The sequence below is a fragment of the Telopea speciosissima genome, chromosome 1 (genome assembly GCF_018873765.1).
Source record: "Telopea speciosissima isolate NSW1024214 ecotype Mountain lineage chromosome 1, Tspe_v1, whole genome shotgun sequence".
In the NCBI taxonomy this organism is placed as follows: Eukaryota; Viridiplantae; Streptophyta; class Magnoliopsida; order Proteales; family Proteaceae; genus Telopea; species Telopea speciosissima.
Genome location: NC_057916.1, coordinates 76320693 through 76344957, shown reverse-complemented (window position 1 = coordinate 76344957; position 24265 = coordinate 76320693). Strand labels below are relative to the sequence as shown.

General features: G+C 41.0%; 1 protein-coding gene across 4 annotated transcripts in view; it reads right to left on the bottom strand.

The window, feature by feature from the left end:
• The window catches only part of LOC122658882 (lysine-specific demethylase 5A), a 126899-nt gene that overhangs the window by 68196 nt on the left and 34438 nt on the right, over positions 1–24265 (bottom strand). For 3 of the 4 annotated variants that reach the window (XM_043854043.1, XM_043854033.1, XM_043854049.1), the window contains exons 3-7: positions 21796–21918; positions 13443–13500; positions 13196–13332; positions 10502–10663; positions 10323–10409 (exon numbers count right to left, since the gene is read on the bottom strand). In XM_043854043.1, coding sequence (XP_043709978.1) covers positions 10323–10409; positions 10502–10663; positions 13196–13332; positions 13443–13500; positions 21796–21918 — 567 coding nt within the window. The remainder of the gene's footprint in view (positions 1–10322; positions 10410–10501; positions 10664–13195; positions 13333–13442; positions 13501–21795; positions 21919–24265) is intronic. The other variant, XM_043854056.1, reaches the window with a different exon arrangement.

Here is a 24265-nt window from a genome sequence, read left to right as displayed (position 1 = left end):
GTTTGGTTTGGGCAGAATTTAGCATAGTTATCAAGGCATCGCCATGGCATCCAAACTCCTTGGTCGCCTTGGGCGCCTTGCCGCTATGGCGGTGTCGCCTTGCTTTTTTTCCCTCTAAAACGCCATGGTCGCCTTCCCACCTTGATAACTATGGAATTTAGGTTTTGAGAAAGTTGAAAACAAAAGGGGGAATCTTAGGGTTTGGGCTGTGAGAGGATTAGAAGAAGACTTGTAGGGGATAAGATTATTCAAACTTACTATAGTTGCAGAATTTCCTGGACAGCAGCTTGTTTGAATGAGATTCTGGAATAGAAATCCAATCCTGAACTTGAAGGAGATCTTCAAAGAACTCGACAGAGATCCTCAAAGAATTGAAAGAAAGCTTCCCAAAAGTCTTTCCCCTACAAACCAAGGGGTGTTGTGAGGGGCCTGATGCAACCAACGAGGGAGAAAGTGACCGGAAAGGGATGCAATGAGGTGGAAGGCGACCAGAAGGAGAGCCCGAGGCCGAGATACCACGGATGCAACGATTCCGGCACCTACTTCTTCGACCTCAGCTAGGGGCACGTGAACCAAGGGTATCAGGCATGATGGGGGAGGAACGTATAAAGGGCAACCATGGCGAGTGGCGTAGAGCTCAGCTTCCTCACAAGAGGGAACCACGTCAGGGATAGAGCTAGTTTTAGTTGGCTTAGGGCAATAGCTTTTTGAGTGGTGGCCAAAGACTTTGCAAGCCAAGCATTAAGGGGGTAGCCACTCATATTGGATTTACTGCTGGAAGGAATGGCCCTTATCATCAGTAATAGTGATTGACGATGAGGGAAGGCAGTCCACTGCAATTTCTACACAGATCTGTGCAAAGGCAAGTCTGTCAATCAAACTTGTTCATTCATCAGAGTACAGAGAGTTCTCAATGACTGAGCCAATGATGCGCAGCCTAGTTTCGCACCAGAAGTGGAGAGTTAGTCCAGGTAATGTAGCTCTAGATAGGAAAAGGATCCTACTAGAGGCCAAGCAACAGGATCTAAAAAGGGGCTGCTGGTTCGAATGGGCAGAATTAGGGTTAGGTTTATGAGAATGGGGTCAAATTTTAAATGGTTTTAACAGGCAGGTCTAGGAGAAGCTAATGGTATAGGTTTGATGATGTTTTAATTAAAAAATTAAAATCCAGAACTTTAGGGTTAGGATTTTGGGTTTTGAAAATTAGAAAATTAAGTGAAATTAGGGTTTAGAATAGGAATTCTGGGCAGGGGTTCTAGCCGAGTCCTAGGGGCAACTAGGGGATGGTTCGGCTGTGGTTTGGTGCAATTCTGATGGCTGGTTAGGTCTAGGAAGGATTTGGGGTTTTTTAGGGTTTTGTAGTGATGAGGGGATTTTAGGGTTTTGCGCTAGGAATGGGGCAGTAATCTGGATCGAGTGTAGGGGCTACTGTGGGGGTGTTATGCTTTAAGTTTGAAAGGATATGGATGGTAGAATAGGGCTGGACAGTCTCTAGACAACCTAGGGTTTAGTGGAGATCGATGGGGATGGGTTAGGGCTAGATTGGAGGATTACAATAAGAAGGAATGTTGCAGGAAAATTAAATAACTTACTGGATGTTGCAGAATTCCAGTAACAGCAGCTTGAAGATGAGCTTGAGCAATGGAGAAGGATAGAACCACCTTCAATGGAGATCCTCCCAGCCGTCACGGCGTAAGGAGTCATAGGAGATCCACCTACCCTTTCCACCTTGATAGAACCACAAGGATATACACTCTCAAAGAGCAGCAGCAGCAACAAGGCAGCAATACGATATTTTTAAACTCATAAACTTGTAGGGGAGCCTCCAACGATTTGAACTTTTGTAATAAAAGGCCATAGGCCAAATCCTAATACAAATTAGACACTTCCCTTAAATCGTGGAGGGGGGAACCTAATTAAAACAACTTAAAATTTTAAAAGGTTAAAAGACCTATTTACCCCTAATAACTTAAAACAAAAGACACTTAATTAAATCACTTAAATTGAACCGTGGTTTGAACTGGTTCAATTTAAGTTTACAAATAAGCTGAAATAACACTAAGTATAGAACCTACTAAATGTAAACCTTAGCTATGGCTCCAAACTAAGCCCTAATATCAGGGCTACTTCTTCTTCTTCTTCTTGCTTCGGGTGTGGACTTGATGCTGCATCACCAGGGAGGACAACCCATAAGGAAATGGAAATGAGGTCAACCATGTGGAGTTGCAGGAATTGATCCCATTGACAGAGGAAAATGGGCTTGTTGCCGACTTGTCTGGGACCACCATCGAGAGCTTGGGACTTGTCTACTTTCATCTGAGAATTTGAAGATGAAAAAACCATTGTTTAAGAGGTATGTGTCCATAGACCCCTGAGTTCTCCACTGTTTGTTCAAGGATTTCTTGACGATAGGGAAGGGTGGCCTGTCGCCAATGAAATGCCCAACCAAACTGTTAACAGAACAATTTAGAACAGAATGTTTGATGATATCAAGCCCTTTATTTATAACTTTCAAAGAGTGGACAGAATTACAAATAAACCCCCCACATAGCTGACTCTACTAGCTATGGAGAAAAAGCCCAAAATACCATTTTGGGTTACATAACTCAACACTCCCCCTCAAGTTGGTGCATAGATATCACACATGCCCAACTTGACTAAATTAGGATGAAAAAACTTTCCACTTAGCACTTTAGTGAAGACATCAGCAAGCTGATCACCTGACTTCACAAAAGGTTACACAAATCTGTCCACTTTCTAACTTCTCCTTGATAAAGTGTATGTCAATATCCACGTGCTTGGTACGGTCATGCTGCACTGGATTGTGGGCAATGCTAATTGCTGCTTTGTTGCCACAGTACAACATCATTGAATGATAAATAGAACCACTAAGATCTTGGAGTAAACATTGAAGCCACAATAACTCACAGATTCCTTGGGCCATAGCACGGAACCCAGCTTCAGCACTAGACCTTGCCACAACATTCTGTTTTTTACTACACCACGTGACAAGATTACCTCCTACAAACATACAATAACCTAAAGTAGATTTCTGATCAGGATTACCACCCCAGTCAGCATCGATGTAGGCCTCAATACGAAGATGATCATGCAAAGACAAGAGAATTCCTTTTCCTAGAGCTGACTTCAAGTAATGGAGAATACGACGAAGAACAGCCATATAAGTGGAGTTGGGATCATGCATGAATTGATTGACCAAACTTACTGCAAATGCGATGTCTGGTCTAGTGTGGGAGAGATAAATCAATTTCCCCACTAACCATTGATAACATCCCTTATCAACAAGATCACAATCCTTCTCCTTCGGACGAGTAGTAGCTTCCAAAGGAGTATCACAAGGATGACACCCTAACAAACCAATCTCTGAGAGTAGGTCTAGAACATACTTCCTTTGGGAGAGAAAAATGCCTATGGAAGAAGGGGCAACTTCAATCCCAAGGAAGTACCTTAGTTGTCCTAGATCTTTTATTTCAAATTCTCGTCCCAAGAAAAATTTTAGGTCATAAACTTCATCTGCATCATTACCGGTCACAACTATGTCATCGACATAGACTATAAGAAGGGTGATCTTATCTCCACAACGCTTGATGAACAAGGTGTGATCAGCATTACTCTGTTTGTACCCTACAGAGATCATTGCTTTATGGAACCTGCCAAACCAAGCTCGAGGGAACTGCTCCAGCCCATATAATGCCCGCTTCAGTCTGCAAACCTTCCCATGAGTCTTGTCACAAGAAAAACCTGGAGCAATCTCCATATACACTTCCTCTTCCAACTCTCCATGAAGAAAGGCATTTTTTACGTCCAAGTGCTGCAAATCCCAGCCTAGATTGACAGCATATGACAATAAAACCCGAACAGTATTCAACATTGCAACTAGGGCAAAAGTCTCCTAGTTGACGATCCCATAGGTTTGAGTAAACCCCTTGGCCAGAAGTCTGGCCTTGTATCTATCCACTGACCCATCCATCTTCTGCTTGACAACAAATACCCATTTACAGCCGACTGGTTTCTTGCCCGAAGGAAGAACCACTAGCTCCAACATCTCATTTTTGGATAAGGCCCTCATCTCTTCCATCATGGCTGCTTTCCACTTTGGATCTGCAATTGCCTCCTGCCACTTCTGTGGAATAGAAACAGAGGAAAGATAAGACACAAAGGCACGATAGGAAGAAGACAACGAATCATAGGAAACAACAATGGAGATGAGATGTTGGGTCCAGGACCTAATGCCTTTACGAACAGCAATAAGTAATTCAAGAGAAGGATCCTTACCAAATGGTGTAGCAGGCTGTGGATCAAGTTCTGAGGATTGGAGAAGAGGTACAGTAGTGGCGGTAGTCTCAACTTGCTCCTTGTGCTTCTATATAGACTTTATCAATAGGAATCTGACTCACAGGTCTACGCTCCCCCTGATCAGGAACCAAACTAAGAGGCTGGAGTGGGGGCTGGAGGAGATGGCCCCCCTTGAATAGGAACCGGTAGTATAGCAAGCACATCTTCAAAACCTAAATCATGCTCCCCCTGAAGAGGTGGCTGAGAATAATACGCCAGGGATTCATGGAAGACAACGTCCACAGTAACCAGAGTACGCCGAGTGGGAGGGTGATAACATGTGTATCCTTTTTGGGTAGCGAAGTAGCCCAAAAAGATACACCGAATGCTACAAGGATCAAGCTTGCCATGAGGATGATGGTTGCGAGCATAACAAACACATCCAAATATTTTTGGTGACAAGACAAAAGAACCCTAGAGAATGCCAGTAGTGCACAGCCATCAAGAACACGAGCAGGCATGCGGTTTATGAGGTAGGCAGCGGTAAGGATAACATCACTCCATTACTGAGAAGGGACCTGCCGTGCAAACATAATGGCCCGAGCAACCTCCTAATGATGATGATTCTTTCTTTCAGCCACTCCATTCTAGGCAGAAATGTCTACACAGCTGGTATGATGAAGTATCCCATTTTCAACCAAATAAGTTTGGAACTGACCCTCCATATATTAACTGCCATTGTCACTACGCAGAATTTTTAAGGTTGCTTTGAATTGGGTCCAAACCATACGATGAAAGAGCTGAAAACAAGGAAAAACCTCACTCTTGTGCTGCATCATGTACACCCAAGTGGTCCGAGTAAAATAGTCTATAAAGGAAACAAACCATCTATGACCAAAAATGGAAGCACGATGGGCAGGGCCCCACACATCAGTATGAACTAAAGCAAATGGAGAAATACTACTTTTATTCAAAGGAGAATAATTGGAACGAGTCTGTTTGGCCAAAACACAAGCCTCACATAAAAACTCATCGGTAAACAGAGGAAATAAAAAAGCTAAAGTTCTAAGTGGATGATGGCCAAGCCAACAATGCCATAGATGGAGATCAGGAGACGTGGCTGAATGTAACTCATGAGCTGGAGAAGAAGCGGATGGAAGAGAAGTCTGACCCGTGTCGAATAAGTAGAGACCACCATGTACCTTACCACCCCCTATTATGTTCCCTTTCAACAGATCCTGTATGACACAATGAAAAAGAAAAAAGGTTATTTTGCAGTTTTAAGACTACTAATTCAAAGAAGATTAGTAGAAAAAGAGGGAACATGCAAAACAGAAGATAATGTAAGGGTGGGAAAGCAGCGAATGGAACCCATTCCAGATATAGGAGACAAGGAACCACTAGCCACTCGAACAGTGTCATTCCCAGAAGAGGGAGAATATTGGTGAAACACATGGGAGGAACCAGTCATGTGGTCAGTAGCACCGGAGTCTATAACCCAAGGTCTGGAGATAGCCGATGCACAATGACTACCGACTGGAATACCTGAAGCAAAGTGAGAACCAAAAGGGGCAGCAGGTGCAGATGCCGGAGTAGGTGCAGCTTAAGAGGTCTGTAGAATGCGATGGAAAGATAGAAGTTCATCCAGAGTGAGACAAATGTCCGTAGAAGGGGCAGCAGTACTTTCAGTATGATTAGCCTTGGATTTGGACTTTCCACGAACACGTTTTGCCTCAAAGTCAGCAGGTTTCCCATGTAATTTCCAGCATGTAGCCTTAGTGTGATAGGGTTTGTTGCAGTGTTCACACTTTATAGGCTCTTTGGAGGCAGCATTACCACCATCAGTAATGGTAATAGAAGTAGGGCTGGAACCAGGTTGTAAGGTAGATCTATCAACAGTAGTAGTGTGCAACATAGCATCCCTACGAGTCTCCTCTGTATGAACCAAAGCAAAGGACTGCTCTAATGTAGGGAATGGAGATCGGCTAAGCACTTGCACCATATAGGATCAAATTTAACATTCAGGCCTGCCAAGAAGTCATAGACACGAATTTTGTCTACGTGTTTACGATAGGCAGCAATATCAGTTGCAGTGGAAGGCTGAAATTCTGAGTAGTGATCCAATTTCTGCCATAAACTCTCAAGGGTATCATAGTATTTAGAGACGGACAGTTCCTTCTGTGTGGTGACATGAACCTTCTTTCGAATCTCATACACCTGAGCATCATTCCTAACCTGACCATAAGTCTCCTTGGCAGCACTCCATATTGGATGGGCTGTAACCAATAATAAGTAGTTGTTGGAGAGGTCAGGTTGCATAGAGTGCAACCAATAGGACATCACCAATAGCATCATTGGACACCCATTGATCCTGAAGAGGACCAGTTTCGGCTGGCTTTGTGTCACTGCCAATAATATGTCGAGTAAGTTCTCGACCAGCAATGGTCAAATAAGTAGACCTGGACCACATTAAGTAATTAGTTCCATCGAGTTTGATAGGAGCAGCGAAGGGTAAATACTCTGTCCTTGTCTGCCCATCAAGCCCAGAAGTTGCAGTAGTAATAACTGAACCTCACATGTTTGCAATCAACCAATCAACAGAAGCAGAATCAATCAACAGAACCAGTAAGACCAGCAAGAGATCGATGCAGCCAGCCAAAGAAGAACCAGAGAAAGGAGATCGATATTTGGAGAAATTGATCCAAGGTGAAGAAAACCTGAATTTTTCAAACAAACTCAGAAGATATGGCTGAAATCAAGGTCGATTGCTCCTCTGGTTTGGATAGAACTCCCTCAAAAAATCAGCAAGAGATGACAGCCCTAACCCTAAAATCGATAATTGTTAGGGTTTTGTAAAACCCTGAAAATGGGGATCGATGTAGGGAAGGGAGCTTCAAACGTTGATGATGACTTGTGATAGATGCTGTCCAAGGCTGCCAGAATGGATCTCCAATTCGAACAATCAATCTCCAGTTGTGATTGAGACTTGATCTACAAGAAGGAAGAGTCTCCAAAAATCGCAGAAGAAAGGGAGGCAGCAGCTATCGCAAAAAACCTTCTTTAGGCCATTGATTGTTTGAGGTAGATGAAGGGCAGCAACTATATCATTCGATCACCTACTTAGTGCTGCCCTTTAGTGAGGGTGGAAAACCAGAAAAAAGGAGAAGAAGAAGAGACCGAGAGAAAGAGAGAAGAAGATGAAGGAGAGAAAAACGATGGGGGGTGTTCTGAAACCTAGATCAGATTAATTAGCTCTGATGCCAAGTTAACAGAACAATTTAGAACCGAATGCTTGAATGATCAATGTGACCATCAAGCCCTTTATTTATAACTTTCAAAGAGTGGACAGAATTACAAATAAACCCTCCACATAGCCGACTCTACTAGCTATGGGGCAAAAGCCCAAAATACCCTTTGGGGATACATAACTCAACACAGACAATAGCCAGAAGACCAGAAGAGCATAGAGCAATTTTGGTGGATCCATCCAGGAAGGGGGTAACAAAATGGAGGGGTCCGAGGGGAAGACCCTTGCATGAAAGGAGGGGGGAGAGCTGAAGAGGGAGTTCCAAGGTCTTGGGCCCAAGGTGGGTGGCAGAGGAGGGGACGGGTGGGGGAAGAGGAAGAGCAGGGAGGGCGTAGGTTAAGAAGAGGGGGAAAGGAGAAGACAGGGCCACTGGAAGGTGGCAGGCCATGTTAAAGATGGTCAGGGGGTCATCGATAAGATGTGAAGGTGGAGGAACTTGAGGGAGGAAGAGGATACGGTGATGTGAAAGTTCACTCATTTCTAAACATATTAGAACCTTTAGATTGTCAAAAAACTTACCAAAATGGTAGTTTAGTTTTGTCAACAATAACCTATTCTACACATAATTTAGTTAGAACAAAAAAAAATCAATGAAAAACAACTAAAATATGCATTAAGAATGAAGAAAAATATGTAATATTACACAAGCAAAGCCCCTTTTCTGGCCATCGACTTAAGTTACAGTCAGGCCCATATATTGGTTCTATGTAGCATTGACCAGCAGCTGGAGAAGGAGATATTTTTGACAGATTTTGTGGGCCCCAAGGAAGACTTTCTTGGAAGATCTCTTGTATTAGTACTTCAGATTAGTTTCTATTTTGTAACAGCTCTTTAGTTGCTAAAATATTAGATAGATATTAGTTACTTTCAGTTTTAGCAACTGGCCTTCCTATTCTTGTAAAGTTGTAATTACAAGATCCTATTCTGTACAGCACTCTCCCATGCACGGAGAGTTCTAATTTTTGTAATTGGCTTTCACCTATTTTATAAATACAAACATGGGGTATCTCCCACCTCGATTTTGGCTACTGTTCAGTTAAATGCTTCTCTTCAGTGGTGATATTGAGAGTAGCTGTTGTGATGAAGCAAGTGCAACCCAAAGTGGTGGATCCTTGGATTGGGAGGATGATGAAGCCCAACCACAGGCCATAGGTAATGAAGCATTTGGGCATATTCCTTTCTTCCACTATTCTTTCTATTGCACTGCTGTCATTTCCAGCAGGTACGCTCCTACCGTGGGCTTCCATTGGTGAGTTCTGGCTTTTGTGTTGTGTTTTATTTACTTCCCCTGTGAGCTCTTTAATCTCCCCTTCATTGCTTCCTAACTCTTTCGCTGTTTCAGGCCAAGCGATAGGAACTGCACTTCCTTTTCTTCTTCTAAATTTCAGTCTTCAATATCAGACAATCTAGCCATCAGTTGTGGCTGGAATTTGGATATGTTCTTCCCTTCCCCCTTCTACTCCATTCAATCTTAGTTTTGAGTCCCATAAGCTGGTGGTGTAGGAGTTATAGCCGTCCTCCTAACTTTCTATTTTCTTGTTTCTCTTAGTTTCTATTTCTGTTCATGTTGTTTTTCTCAATATAACCATTATCTTTCTTTGCCATTTTAACCATATACTCACCCCATTAGGACCTCAATATTAAATTAGTTTCAGCCCCATCAGATTTATGGTTTGTTAGTTCTAATCCTTTACAGTTTCTGTTCTATTTCTTAGTCTTGAGGTTCAATGCGATTCTGGTTTCTCAAAGATGTGCTTGTGTTTGTTATTTCAGCCTAGCTTACCTCATCACAAAGTGTTACAAAATAAAAGTGTACAAGCAGTCAAGTACAAGTGTACAATTCTCGGATTAAGATTTGACCAGGCTACTCAAGTGACACAGAGGAGTCCTGGAGGGGGAGGTTGACAGCATCCTTGGGGAAAGAGATGAAAGAGAGATGATGGAGGTGCGGCAGAGCAGACCAGGGGAAACGGTGGTGGTGGAGACTGGAGAGCAATATGGTAGTGGTGGATCCAGGTGAGGAGCACTCAGCCGGAGAAGAGGGAGCGAGAGAGAGGGGCTTGGACTTAATTGAAGTTGGTGGTTCTCAAATAAAAAATGCAAAAAAAAAAATTTGATTTCGCATTTTTGTTCTTACATAACTTTTTGGAGCGGTTTGTTCTGTAAAAATACAAAATCAACCCTGGAATTGCCAAATGCAATTCCACTCCCAAAGTATTCTTTCAAAACAAAAAATCACCAGAATCACTCCAAAAGAACATTACCAAAGGGGGCCTATGTGGTATGAGCAGATAAATATATTCCGGCACAATAAATGCCAAAGAAATACAATTTGCAAGCTCCTTTACCACCATCAATACTGAGTGCTGACACCCAGTATCATTAACATATTATATATACCAAAAAAATTACTATAATATGGAAAGTTAACCAAAAACTCAATCAAACATTAAGGAGCCCCTAATAGAGCTGTTGGAGAGCAAGAATCCATGTAGCTGACCCCATTTAGTTGGGATAAGGCTGAGTTGTTTGTTTAAATTATTTTAAAAAAAAAACAAAACACAAACTAGACATAAATTACTTTCTTGGAGATCTATACCATACAGAAGTTTCAACATTGACTTCTCAAGGAATATGACCATAAATGTGGCAAGCAGTTTTCCTTTATAATGAGATCAGCAAATAACTTTCAAATCAAACAATCACTGATTTCACATACCTCCAGACACACAAACGTAGATGGTCTGCAGCTGCAAACTACTGTCGAAAGATACAAGTACTGCTGGCATATTATGCAGGTAGGATCCTACAAAAGCCACCAGGGATCACCAGAAAATCATATCCAGATCATTATCTCAGTATCAGAGCCACAGGCATCAACAGCAAGAACATTATTACCTCTTCAGTACCCACATATTCAGGTTGTTTCTTTGGAGACATAGGAGACGAATTGACAATGCCACATCTCCAGAGTCGCTCTCTCCAAGTTTTCTCTTTGCTGAAAATTCTTAATAATTCTTTCTTCAAATAAGGTGATACTTTGCTATCACAATCACTCTGCTAAATTCAACAATATAACAATCAAAAAGATGTGGCAAACAACCAAAAGAAGGAAAACAAGATGATTAATTCTACAAAGAAATAAGACAATGGTCATTTGCACGTTAAACAAATAAAAGGACATGTGACAATGAGATTAGATAGGGAAAACCAAATACAGAATTTTACACCTGTCAATCTGCAGCCAAATAATAGGAGTATCCTAAGAAATAACTACAGAGAAAGCAAAATAAGCAAGCACTGACATGAGTCAGTGCATTAGACAAATAGGCATTTCCTAGTCCACCAAAAAAAAAAAGGTTCAATATTGAGAGATTACAAACAAGCTAAAGATGAACTGTAGAATAGATAAAAAGCAGCTAACCCCACCCTGGAAAATGAAACAAGAAATTTCCACTTTTTTTTTGGGGTTGGGGGGGGGGGGGTGTCATGTACAGTCATTTTCTTGTAGAGCATACACAATGGAGATACTGTTATAAGTTATAACTGTACATTCTTACATTCTTCTTATTTCTTTAATGAGTAATAACATATCTCCTCCCCCCCCCCTTTTTTAATGGTTACAATTTACAACAGCAAAAAGAGGGTGGAAACTCAAAACTTTATGGATTTCAGAGCTCTCTGGGAGATATGATTTTGTCTTCCTTGACTGCTTTTCTCAGTCCAAATATTCCAGAAAATAGGAGCAGGGGCAAGTTTCCAGATGCTTCTTCTCCAAGCAAACAGATAGCCACTCCAATTTTAGAGCAGCCTCGCCATGTCACTCTTCAAGCTGGCGGAGTAAGCCTCCAAGCTTTCCAGGAGAAAGGGCAAGGCAGGAGTAAATGAGAGACAGGGTCCTCAATTCAGTTCCAAATAATACGCAATGATTGGGCATAGTCCAGCCTCTCGAGACGATCCGGTGAAAAAATTTTGCCTTCAAAAACTGTCCTCAGAAAGAACCTCACTTCTAGGAACCTCTAGCTTCCATAAAATCTTGAACCATAGACGATTTGAGTCTTTATATATATAGACTGCAGCTGATAGTCCAAAGCTTAAAGCACATAACTCAGCCAATAGGCCATAAACTTCAAGAGCAAACAGATCTGATGTCAAGAACCATAACCTTTTCTTGTTTTCAGAAGCTAAGAAACTGGACTAATGATAGCAGAAAAACAATCTGTACACTGAAGATGCTGTAAATTTGAGATAACAGGCCATTTAATGGTCCTTACAAAACCTAACCACGAAATAACAAAACAATCTACCCATTACAAAATCAGCCGAATTATCCCATTGATGTATGACAAAACATGAAGAACAAGAGGCCAAAACACTGTTCACGTGAACAGTGTCACGGCCCCTATATTGCCTTGGTGTGAATATTATTAGAAGATCCTGTGGGGCCCAAAACCAGATCATGTAAAGACTTTTTAGAAGGGTCAATTTTGTCTATGAGTGGGGATTTAGAAGTTTACTTTAGTTTAGTTTCTAATTTAGATTTAGAAAGTAGGCTTAAATTTCTATTTCTGATTAGACTCAGTTTCTATTTTATAGTTTCTAATTTGTTCCTTGCATGTTAGCTGAACTATAAAGCCTAGTTTCTATTTTTAGTAGCTTCTATTTTCTTTTAACTTGAGGTGCAAGCGTAGCCCTCTATTAATTGTAAGGCTGTTGTAGCCATACCCAACGATTTGAATAGTTGAATTAAAAAAAATTGCTTTGAAGCAAAAGATTCTCTTGTCCAATGGCTGTGACATGAAGGACTAGGAGGCCTGGCTGAGAGAGCCAAAATCCTGGGGGCTAATAGGAGCCTGGCTGTGAGAGCCGAATCCTCTATACCCCTTTCTTCTCTTCTTCTTCTTCTTATCCCTTTTATGTTCTTCATATGTAACAGAAAAGTAGCAATAAAAAAAAGAGTTGCAGTTTTTAATTTGTTCTTTTCATTGTATCGATCCTGCTGCAATCGATTTCCCGCAGGTTTCCCTGGTTCAGGGTCGACTTTGCATTACCCATATTCCCATCTTTCAAACCCACATGCTGCCCAGTGTAATTATGTAATTTCTTTTCTTCTTCTTTTTTTAAAGGATAGATTATGATCATGTAATGTTTCTTTCATTCACTTTTCACTCATGTTAACTACTTTGTGATCAACTTTCCCATTTTAAACTTGAAATAATATTTTCAGAATATATCAATTAACAATAAATTAATCTTCCGCATAGTGGATTAGTCCAAGTCAGCTAATCCAACGTATTTAAGGCACCTAATACTGAATCAACAATAGCCATGCCCATGTCTTAAAAACATAAGTCCAGTCAAACATGTAAGTGCTGACTGCATGAGGAATAAACGAGTGTCAAAACATGCATGCAGAGACATAACAAGGTTAGCTTACCAAAATAACTCCCAGTATAAATAACTAAAGGAAAAAAGAAACAACCACCACCTATTTAAGTTAGCATCACAATAATTTATATCCGAAGCTTGGGCTAGATCACAACAATTAAAATAGCAAGAAATCTAAAGAAATGACAGCTTTTGGATCTGAACCTTGGCCACCACACAGAGTAGCTCCTCATGAGATAAAACAGCAGGTTTGTGATACAACCGATACATTTCTGCTCCAATCCCACCATGAGGCAGCCAATCAGCAGGGGCAAAATTGACAGCCTCAGCACAGTTTAAGCCTGAAAGTGAAAAGATAAGGAATATAATGAAAATTTTAGGAGCTAGTTATTACTCAAAATCATATCTGAAGTCCTCCATAGAGAGCTGTGAAGACTGTTCAACAGCTCACCAAAATTGAAACCACCATGGAAAGATCTGGGAAAAGTGATGACAAAGTTTCCAGGCTCCTGGCATAGAAGAAAGCAGAAACTGGAATTAATAAATCGCATTCAATAAATCAGACAAATAAACACCAATGATTCAAAGGAGAAAAGGAGTTATACAACTTAGAAAGTGCATTGCCAATATAATATGCATTAGACTGAGCGAGTGAACTTTCAACGTATAAGAAATAAGAAAGTAAAGCACAAACATTTAATGTATCAGAGAAAGAGAGAGAGAGAGAGACAGATTCAGCATAATTTTAAAAAGCCAGATCAGATTGCATGGTTGAACAGGAGTTTGACAAGAACAGGACATTTTTTGGTTCGGTAATACCATAGAACCACCTAAGACATAAACCGCATCAAACCAGAAGGTTTTGATGGTTCTCTACAACCCACAAAAAATCATCCAGTCCCATTTGAAGCCTGATGTTTTTTGAAAAAATATACATTATTAAAACTAGAAGAGGGACCGAATTGGAATTCCCTCTAAAATGGATAGTCAGTTTGAATTTTTATTTTACAAAAAAAATGGAGATGCAGAAACGATCTCAAACCAGTAAGGCCAGCGAGAGCTCAATCGCAACTCGCAATAGGATCACATATAGGGACAAACCAGTATTAACTATTAAGAACAGAATTATCTAACACTTCTCTTTTTAACATATGAAATAAGAAATATATTAACTCTGTTTATTCTATTTAGTATAATCGCAGGGGGTATTTTGGGGTATTCAGTTGTTTAGGCTGTCTTTGATATAGTTTTTAGGGAAATTTACGAAACACGCCCTGAAAATGGGCCGATACTCAGATCACCCCCTCATATTTGAAAATACTCAGATCACCCCCTGCATTAGAGCCCTAGACTCAAATTAGACCCTACCGTTAGTTAACTGATGAAGTCAGCTAGTTAAATTTTTTGAAAACCCTAAACTACCTTTGAGAAGAGTATAATTACTATTTTACCCTTAAATCTAAAAACCCAACATGTACTTTTTTTTTTTTCTTAATTAAAATAAGGAATCGGAGAGGGAATATTCCCTCTCCTTCTTCCCCAAATTGCTAAACCGAATGCAGTAACCTGGATTTGACCAGAGATCCAGGATTTACTGCCGGTGTTACTTAAATCAAATAAAAAAGTGAAGTAGATAGGGAAGTCGATTGGGGGTAGGGCTTTAGGAATTCAAGTCGCTGTAGGGTGGCGATTCTAACCCCAGAGTATGAAGGGGAAAGAAGAGTAGATGGAAGGAACAGTCCACAATCATTGGGGGGGACTGTTTGACCGCAAAACAGGGGGTGGGGAGCTCCATGGAAACATAAAATAACAGCAAGAAGAAGAAGAATAGAAGAGAGGGAAACCAGATCGCTAAAGATCAACTCCAAACCCTAGAAAATCCTAACAAGAACCATGATCTGAAAGTGAAAGTCCTATGAAGAAATAACTGACAATCAAAAGAAGAAAGAGAACAGGCAGCGCCGCTCCCTTGAGGAAAACCTAAATCCCTCTAAAGAAGCGGTGGTCTACAGGTCTATTGAGGTGCTTTCATGGGGACGTATAGGTTTTCCAGGCCTCGTATTGTAGCTAAGTCAGGGTTTGGACATGTTTTATCTAAAAGGTTAATTCATCATTTATATAAAGATTTGGAGAAACTCTTCCTTCATGGTGAAGGTTCACTGATTCAGTCTATAAAAAAAATTGGAGAAACTTTTCCTTCACGGGAAGGTTGACCTCCTCCGGCGTGATTTCCACCATCTTCAACGAACTTAGAAATGCTCCTGATTCTCCTGCAAGTTTCAGGAACTACCCTTTTCCTCCTGGAATGTCGCAAACAGATGAAGAAAGGTGTTAGGAAGATGAATGAAAGGGTAGTATTGTAAATTTAATTCTAATGATTTAGTACAAGGGTAAAATAGTCCTTTTACATCAATAACTAACAGCAGACTAACACCGTTAGTGTAGAGGGGGTGATCTGAGTATTTTCAAATATGAGGGGGTGATCTTAGTATCGGCCCATTTTCAGGGGGTGTTCCGTAAATTTCCCTAGTTTTTATTTTTTATTTTTGTCTATTTAACAAAAATCATTACTGAAAACCATTTTTTATCAAAAACTAAAAATCATTTGGTAAACATTAAACATATTAGAATATAGAATGAAAAATGGTTTGGTATGGTCATGTGTAGAATAGTTTTTTGAAGAAATGGTGTGTAAAGATATTCTCTCTTTACCCATCTTCCTTCCTGGAAAACGGAAAGGGATGAGAAGAAGCTCAAATTAATCAAATTGATACAGTAAATTTGATTAATAAAAAAAGAAAAAAGAGGGAGAGAGAGAGAGAGGGTTAGTGGAAGCCCACTCCGTCAGCCATGAAGAAATTCCGGCTCATTATTGATCCAAGGCTCGAGGGGAAGTACTCCCTTAAGTCCGTACAGAAGCTTGCATCTGTTGCAAACCGATGCTTGGTGCGGCATCCAAAAGCACGCCCCAAGATGAGCGAGGTGTTGGAGATGGTGGACCAGATTGTGGCAGCAACAGATGTTGGAAGCCCTGAACCACCGATGAGTAGTTTGTCGCCAAAAGGTGCTCTGGAAGAATCCAAAAGTAAGGAATCCTGCTCAAAGAGAAGAATTGCAGATTTAAGATTTGGTGAAATTACGTGGTCAGCTTGGAGTATATGGGCACCAAAGCTTATAAGAACACGATGATTGGAACAAATATTAGCAAAGGGACCTACATACTTGGTTCGGGCGTTTCTGTGAAGAAAGAAGAGTTTCTTCCTGATGGTTATCAATACTTCTGATGAAAGATATAATGTCCACTTAAAAGTTTGTTTGTTATGTGAGGCAATGTTATGGAATGCTTCCTTTTCCAGAAAAATAACAGATATGTCAAAGGCAAATCTTCCGGTCAAGAGTGTACCACTTGGCACTTGCTGTAGAGGGTTGAGACTTGAGACGATAATGGAGGCTGTTCGTTTGAAACGGAAGCTACTTCCTGCTTGATAAACCCCATTCTCTCTCTTGATCGATGAAGAAGGAGGAGAATGGGTCAGAGGCTTGCCTTTTTAAAAAACAAAAGTAATTTACTATTTTACCCTTCAATTTTGGGGTTTATGAGCACATGCTCATTAAAGTGTCCGCACAAATAGCGGTAAACAGTTTTCAACGAAAAAACCATAAACGGCTTTACAACTGTTTTTGGTTTTTGATTTTTTTTCAATCTTTTTTAAATAGAAACAGGCTTCATAAACGATACCAAACGCAACCAAAAACGTTTTTAAAGGCAAAAATCAAAAATAAAAACTATACCAAAGACAGTCTTAGTTAAGGGCTTATTTTATTAGTTGTTACATCAAAGATATACTTGTCCCTAATATTATTTCATTAACATAAATATATACTGTAGCCCACGTTGGAGTATTCCACCCAACCGTGAGCAACAATTCTCTTCTCCTAGCTTGCAGCACTTCTTCTCTTCTCTTTCACTCTCCCTCTTCTATATTATAAGCACTGATTTCCTGTATTTGATATTGTTTCATGGTAGTCCAGAATTGCCTATAAAATTTGATTGAGTCCTTGTCAATGAAGCCTGGCTATCCACACTCCCCTCTTCCCATGCCAACTTTGATCCGCCCGGTATATCCCTCCTCATTCAACCTTATATCTCCTTTGGCCCAAAACCCTTAAAATACTTTGATATGTGGTCCTCTCATCCAGATTTCATCTTTACAGTCCAATCGGCTTGGGATTAACCTGTCCACGTTTTTTCCACCCCTCTCAGTGCTTCTGCTAACTCTTGCTGCCTGTAGATTCAAGCTTACTGATATTCAGTCTAGGCTTCAAGATGAAACCCTTAATGTCCAATTGGCTGAAGAAGAAAAGAAAACAGCCTTAGACCTCTCTTCCCTGGTGGCCCAAGAAGAGAGCTTTTTAAGGCAAAAAGCAAGGGTCAAACATCTCCTGCTTGGCGACACTTAACAGTTAACTCTGCTTATTTCCACAGGTATTTGAAAGCTAGAACCAATTTCAACTCCACACCCTAGCTTATTGCTCCAGATGGATCCACTCTTTCATCAGTAGCGGGCATTAGTTCGGAAGCAGTCCGATACTTCAAGGAGCTGTTCCACCCCCATCTCTCCGGCTTCATTAACTCCCATTCCAGATGGGCTTATCAACAAGTTCATTCCCAGCTCTCTTCTCCGCTCTCTACAAGCTATCCCAAATGAAGATGAGATCCTCAAGGCTGTTCTCTCCCATAAAGCCAACAGAGCTCCTGGTCTGGATGGGTTCAGTATGGGATTCCTCTCCTCCTGCTGGGATACTGTCACGAGCTCATTAAGGCCATCCAAAGCTTCTTCTTCAATCCCGGGCAGATCAAAGGTATAAATCAAACTTTTCTTTGCCTATTTCAAAAAGAAAAAAGGTGCATCTACCATGAGAGATTTCAGGCCTATCTCTCTTTGTAACACTTTACACAAGTTTATTGCAAAGGTTCTCTCCAACAGGATCATGCTGGTTGTCGATTCCCTTGTTAGTATCAACCAATCAGCTTTCGTTGCCGGCCAAAACATTTCAGATAACATTCTCCTTTGCAATGACCTGGTTCATGGTTTTGATAGGAAGAATTACTCTCCTGCAGCCCTCATGAAGATTGACATACACAAAGCTTTTCACTCTCTGCGACGGAACTATATCATTTGTGTTATGAACAAAATGGGATTTCCCCCAATGTTTGTCAACTGGATCTATCACTGCATCGCCACCCCCTCAGTTCTCTGTGCTTGTAAATGGCAGCCCAGAAGGCTTCTTCTCATCCTTGGTGGGCATTAGGCAAGGCTGCCCCCTATCTCCACTTATTTTTACCCTTGCCATGGAAGTTCTTTCAAGGGAGACTCAATGCAAGACTGATCAAAACTTCATTTCTTCAATGCCCAAGAGCAAGAAACTCAAGATCACACACCTAGCATTTGCAGATGACCTCATGATCTCCTCCAAAGCAAACATCTTATCTATTGAGACTATTATGGCTTGCTTGAATCAGTTTGATATTTACTCTGGTCTCAAAATCAACCCCCAAAAATCTCAACTTTTTTTGGCTGGTCTCTCTGATTCTGAAAAATATCTCCTCTAAGCAAAGATTTCTTTCCCATTGGGCCATCTCCCAGTAAAATACTTAGGTCTGCCTCTAATTCCAGCTAGACTATCAGCTCATCATTGCACTCCAATACTGGACCTCTTGCGCAACAAACTACAGTTATGGAAAGGCAAACTCCTCTCATATGCAGGCTGCTTGGATCTTATCAGATCTGTTCTCCAATCACCATATTTATATTAGCCTGGTGCCTTTGGGCTGCCTCAGTCAACCATCAAGGAAATTGAAACTCTTATATGCTCTTTCCTTTGGAAAGGTAAAGAAACTACTTGATTCCTCCATCCTATGAGTTGGGCATCCGTTTGCCTCCCTAAATCAGAGGGAGGGCTTCGTTTGTGACAAATCAATGACGTAAATTCTGGTATTATTAAATTGATATAGAAGATTGTTGCCAACAGGAAAAATGCATGGGTCGATTGAATCTATGTTGGGCTGCTTAAGAACGACTCCATTTGGACGGTCTCCTCAAGCTCTGATGCTTCTTGGGCTTGGAGAAAAATTCTAAAACTCAAGGCTTTATAGCTCTTGAGGCTGTAATTTGCAAGATTGATGATGGTGCTTCCACTAAGATTTGGTTAGATCACTGGCATCCATTGGGAATTCTCCTTCCTCTTGTTGGCTCCAGAGAGATACACAGAGTAGATCTCCACAAACACTCTTTAGTATTGGATATCATTGACCAAAATGGTTGGATTCCCCTTCCCTCCCCCCTCCTATCAGAAATATGGAATGTCCTCTCCTCCATCGCTAGAAGGCCTTCTAGATTTGGAGATATGGTCAACTAGGCTCCAACTTCTTCAAGCATGTTCAGTGCCACGTTGATGACGTCCAACCCAAAAGCCCGAGCTTCAGGGTGGAGAAGCCCTTCCAAGGTCATAGGCCAAATTGCCACACACTACCCAACCGATGTGGAACTAAACTCTCTTCCCATCCCTAGCCATGGAGTGCATTCACTGCATGAACTCCCCCCAACTTTGGGCCATGGGCCCCTTCATGGCCGGTGCATGGACAACCTGCTCTGATACTACTTAATGGCGTCCAACCCAAAAGCCTGAGCTTCAGGGTGGAGAGGCCCTTCCAAGGTCATAAGCCAAACTGCCGCACACTACCCGACCAACGTGGGACTAAACTCCCCTCCCAGTCTTCGCAATGGAGCGCATTCACTGCATAACAAGTCCTCCTGAGACCTCGACAGAACAAGGAGGACAACTTCACCTTCGAGAAAGATTGTGTGGTTTAAAGGACATACCCCTCGCCATAGCTTTTGTGTATGGCGAGCTCTCTCCAACTGCCTCCCTACGCAGTCATTCCTTCTTCACCGACACATCCTAGATGATCCTACTTGCTGCCTTTGCCATAACACCCAGAAGACGTTAATAACCTCTTCTTTGAATGCTCATTCTCCTCCTCAGTTTGGACAGGTGTTTTAGACCGTTGTTGGCCTAGAATGCGAAGAATTCTTCCCTTAAATAGAGAGTGGATATGGGTGGATGTCTTTGGCAGGAAATTCTACTTGTGGTTTGATTGGGAAACTTGCTTTTGGTGTGACCATCTCTTCTATTTGGATGGAGCGCAATACTAGTAGGTGGACCTCCAACTCGAGATCTCGTCATTAGATTTTGGATTCCATCTTTTTTTATGTCATCAGCAAAGTTTTTAGGACCACCTCTATTTGTATTACCTCCCCAAGGAACAGTCATATTGTTGTATCCTGGGGCCTTCCCTCTTCTCTCCTATCCCCTGCTTTTTTTTCCTGCCTCCTTGGGGGCTCCCTTGTTTTCTCTTTTCCTTTTGGTAATGAATTTATTATTCATCCAAAAAAAATTTTCTTCCCTGTGGTTATAGATCTCTTCCTAGTTTCTAATCCCTAACCCTTGGGACTCTGTTTGTTTGATGGAAAAAAGTGAGGTGGGAAAAAAGGGGTGGGATAATTTGATGGCTTTCCATAAAATCCCAAAAAAGTCAGTAGTTTGATTGCCTGAGGGTGGGAAACTAACCAGACAACATCCATTAATTAAGGAACCCTTTCGGCTTATGTGGCAAGGGAGTTATCCCACCCCACCCTTCTTCAAAGTCCTACCATTTTTTGGTAGGATTTTGAGGAGAAGGGGAGGGCAAAGGATAATTCAAAACCAGGTAGAGCAAATGATCTGTTATCGGACATATCATCAATTGTGATAGAGCTGTCACTCTATCTTCTTCTATTTCTCTATCTGCATTATTCGTTTCAGTTCAAACTACACACCAAGTCACCACATCTTTAGTCTTGGACACTTGCAGAACTGCTTTTCTCGCGTGGTTTTTACTGCAAGAAGTTGATAAAAGGTGACATTTATCAGAACCATCCATTGCTCCCTTGCATCAGTCTTCCTCCTCGTTCTCTTCCACACTAAAGCATGTCTCCGAAACTCAAATATTCTCAGCAATCAATCTCTCCAAAGTTTCCAGAAACTTAATTTGAAGGTTTTTTTATTCTTCCTTTGTTCCTCATTCTCTGTTCTGTTCGTATTGTTTTCCAGTTGAGAACCATGTCTCTTTCGCTGTCTCTGTTTGCCCTCCAAAAGTGTTCAGGTCATCACAGAGAAAAATTCAGACACATCAGAATTGGTTTCTGGTGGGTTTTCAGGTGTCGAAGATACAGACATGCCATTGGAGTTCTGCCATATGCGCACTCTGCCTTCAGCTCCAACTCTCGAACATGGCGTCCTTGAGATTAAACAGGCCATCAAGAAGTTGAAATCGAATGCACCTTGCTCTGCAAGTGGCATACCATTTCGGTTGCCTCTGGGAAGAAGAAGAAAAAGAAGAGAGGTTGAAATTGATTATTTTATTGCGAGTGGGGCCCACAATTTCACCTTTCCCATCCTTCCCTTTGCTTCCCTTTTCTGTCTTTAACCCCACTACATGTGGAGTCCACAACTTTACCTTTCCCACCCCTTTTTGTCTGGCAAACAAATGGGGCCTAGGTGATTGGATAAATAAATACCATGAATCTTCGAGCATAAGAAAAGAGGGATGGGGAAATCCTGCAGTCAACAGTGGACACCTGGAATTGAGTCCCGCCTCACATTGGGGGTTTGGTCTGGGGGTTTATGGGGTGGGGGTTTAAAAGAAAACGAAATCATGCTCACTTGCGGCAAACAATACAATCTTATACCCAAAAACAAACCTGTAGTACACTGTAGACCGGAACACCATTTTCTTGCAAAACGGAGGGGTTCAGCATGGTGACAAGCTGGAAGAGCAAATCTGGCTGTGCATCAAATAGATCTGGTAGACTGTTCTTCATTACCTACCAAACAAAAAACAGGAATTTGCTATGAAAATTCACAGAATAAGAATTAAGAACAGACAGTCCAGTTCAAATTCATTGTGCACACATAGGAACACTATCATAGGAATGTAGATAGCATGACCATACAGAAATGAACCGAGTAAGCTATGGAAAATATTGAAAATGAATCCATCGCACATCAAGATATTCAAATCTGAAATAATCAAATCCAGAGAGTTTTTCCCTTAATCATGAATGAAGAAACATAACAAAAGAAGAAAGTCATTCTTTCTTGATAAAGCAAACTAGTACAACAAAAGAAGAGATCAAGAAGAAAATAGGAATTAGAATAATATGAGAGCAAAGCCACGTGCTAAAGAAGAATTCACTTAAAACTCCACCCCTCCACTTAAATGAGGAAGTCAAGTATAATTTGTTGACATATAAAACAACATACCAAAGAGAGACTAAAAGTCTAGTGTCGTGCGGAATAATCCCCTCAGGCACCTTGATGCAGAAGCAGCTTTATTGTAATATTGTTAATTTACTATTTCTCAGTAAATATGTTTTTCAGAATTCCAAGTATTTAAGAGATAATTTTTAATAGAACTTTCGGAGGTGCCTCCTTTGACCGAGTGGGAAAACTAGCCTTTAGTGCAGCTACTCATCACATTTGGTATGAACATGGTATAAAATTTCGCGAAATATCGGCGATATATCGCGATATTTCGTGAATCTCGACATGACCGAGATACGAAACAATGTCGAATAAAAAAGTACAATAACTTCGTCGATATATCGAGATATTTCGACGATATATCGTGGAACTCACGATATATCGCGAGATATCACGATATATCGCGAGATATTGTAAAGTGACAATAGTGTCACATTCAAAATCCTTATAAATTTCATATTTCGCAGCTCTTGGTCGATATTTCGACCGAGAGCTGTTGAAAATGAAATTTTCTCTCTTCTTCCTCCCTTCCAAGCCTCATTGAAGCTCCTTGTCGCCGGAAGACGTCGGAGGGTCATCTAAGCTCATCATCCAAGCCTATTTTCATTATTTAAGGTAAATTATATTTCTCTAAAACTATTTTTTTAAAAAACTTTGTACAAATGTTGTTGGATGTTGATGATATTAATATATGTTAGACACCGGAGGCCGATCTACACTCACGGTGTCGAAATTTTTTTCCCATACCCTAGCGGACCTAGCTACCAACCTCACCAGCCATACATGCAGCCAATGCCATCGCCTCTTGCGCCAACATCATATCACGATGGATCATCTTCTTCACTTTTGGATCGATTGGTAACCCTAGTTTATATCCTAGGATAGGTTACCTACATCGTTGATGATTCCATTTACGTGACACTTGTGGATGACTACACTCGTTTCTTCTCCGATTCTATACCGTGGTCCACATATGTCATTCAAACAGAGAGCAATGGACGTCGACTCCAGCGAGGCATGAGTGGGATTGATCCAGGGAGGCATAGCAACTACTATTAGCAGCTTTAGCACTTTTAATTTGTAACTTAAGTTGTGATTTCATTAATCTATGTGTATTTAACTATTTATACATTAAGGTCGGCATCAGTATGTCAATCAAGGGTGCAAGCCCAAAACACCAATTTGAATTCACATTTTTACAATTTTATGGTTTAAATGTGTTTATTAAGCTTAAATAAGGCTGTCCATGAAGTTTCGTGCCTAAATATGGCCAAATACCCCGAGATGGACCCCGAAATATTGCAGAAAAAATGCAATATTTCGGGAATATTTCGCGATATCTCGGATATTTCGGATATCTCGGTAGGCCCGAGATACCGATATATCGCGAGATATAGTACTATGGGTATGAAAGAAATCTTGGAAGATGGAGTGATGGACTACCAAATCCAGATCTTTCAATCAGATTTGGGATTCCATCTCCTTTGATATCAAAAGCAAACGTTTGGCAGTCCATTTACGATTTTCTGAGTCCCCAAGGAATAGACATATTGTAGATTCTTGGAACTTTGCCCCTTAAGGGTTGTAATTTTGCTATTTTGCCATTTAAGGGTTGTAATTTGCTATTTTTTCTTTGTTGACTGTTTAGCCTCTCCTCTTTGCATCCCCTTCAGGGGATTTCTCCCTTTGGTTAATGAATTTTTAATAGAAACAAAAATGGTCCAATGATGTTTGAGCAAGGCATGGCAAAGATCCTCACCTGGTTTTGAGGCACATAGAGAGTAACGTAACAATTTTCAACAGACGGACAGGTATGTTGTCCCCTGGAAGGCTACCTGTCAGATAGCAGTCAAAGCACCATATAGTGCACCTTGTATGGATTTCCTTTTGTACTCTCAACTTTTTTAC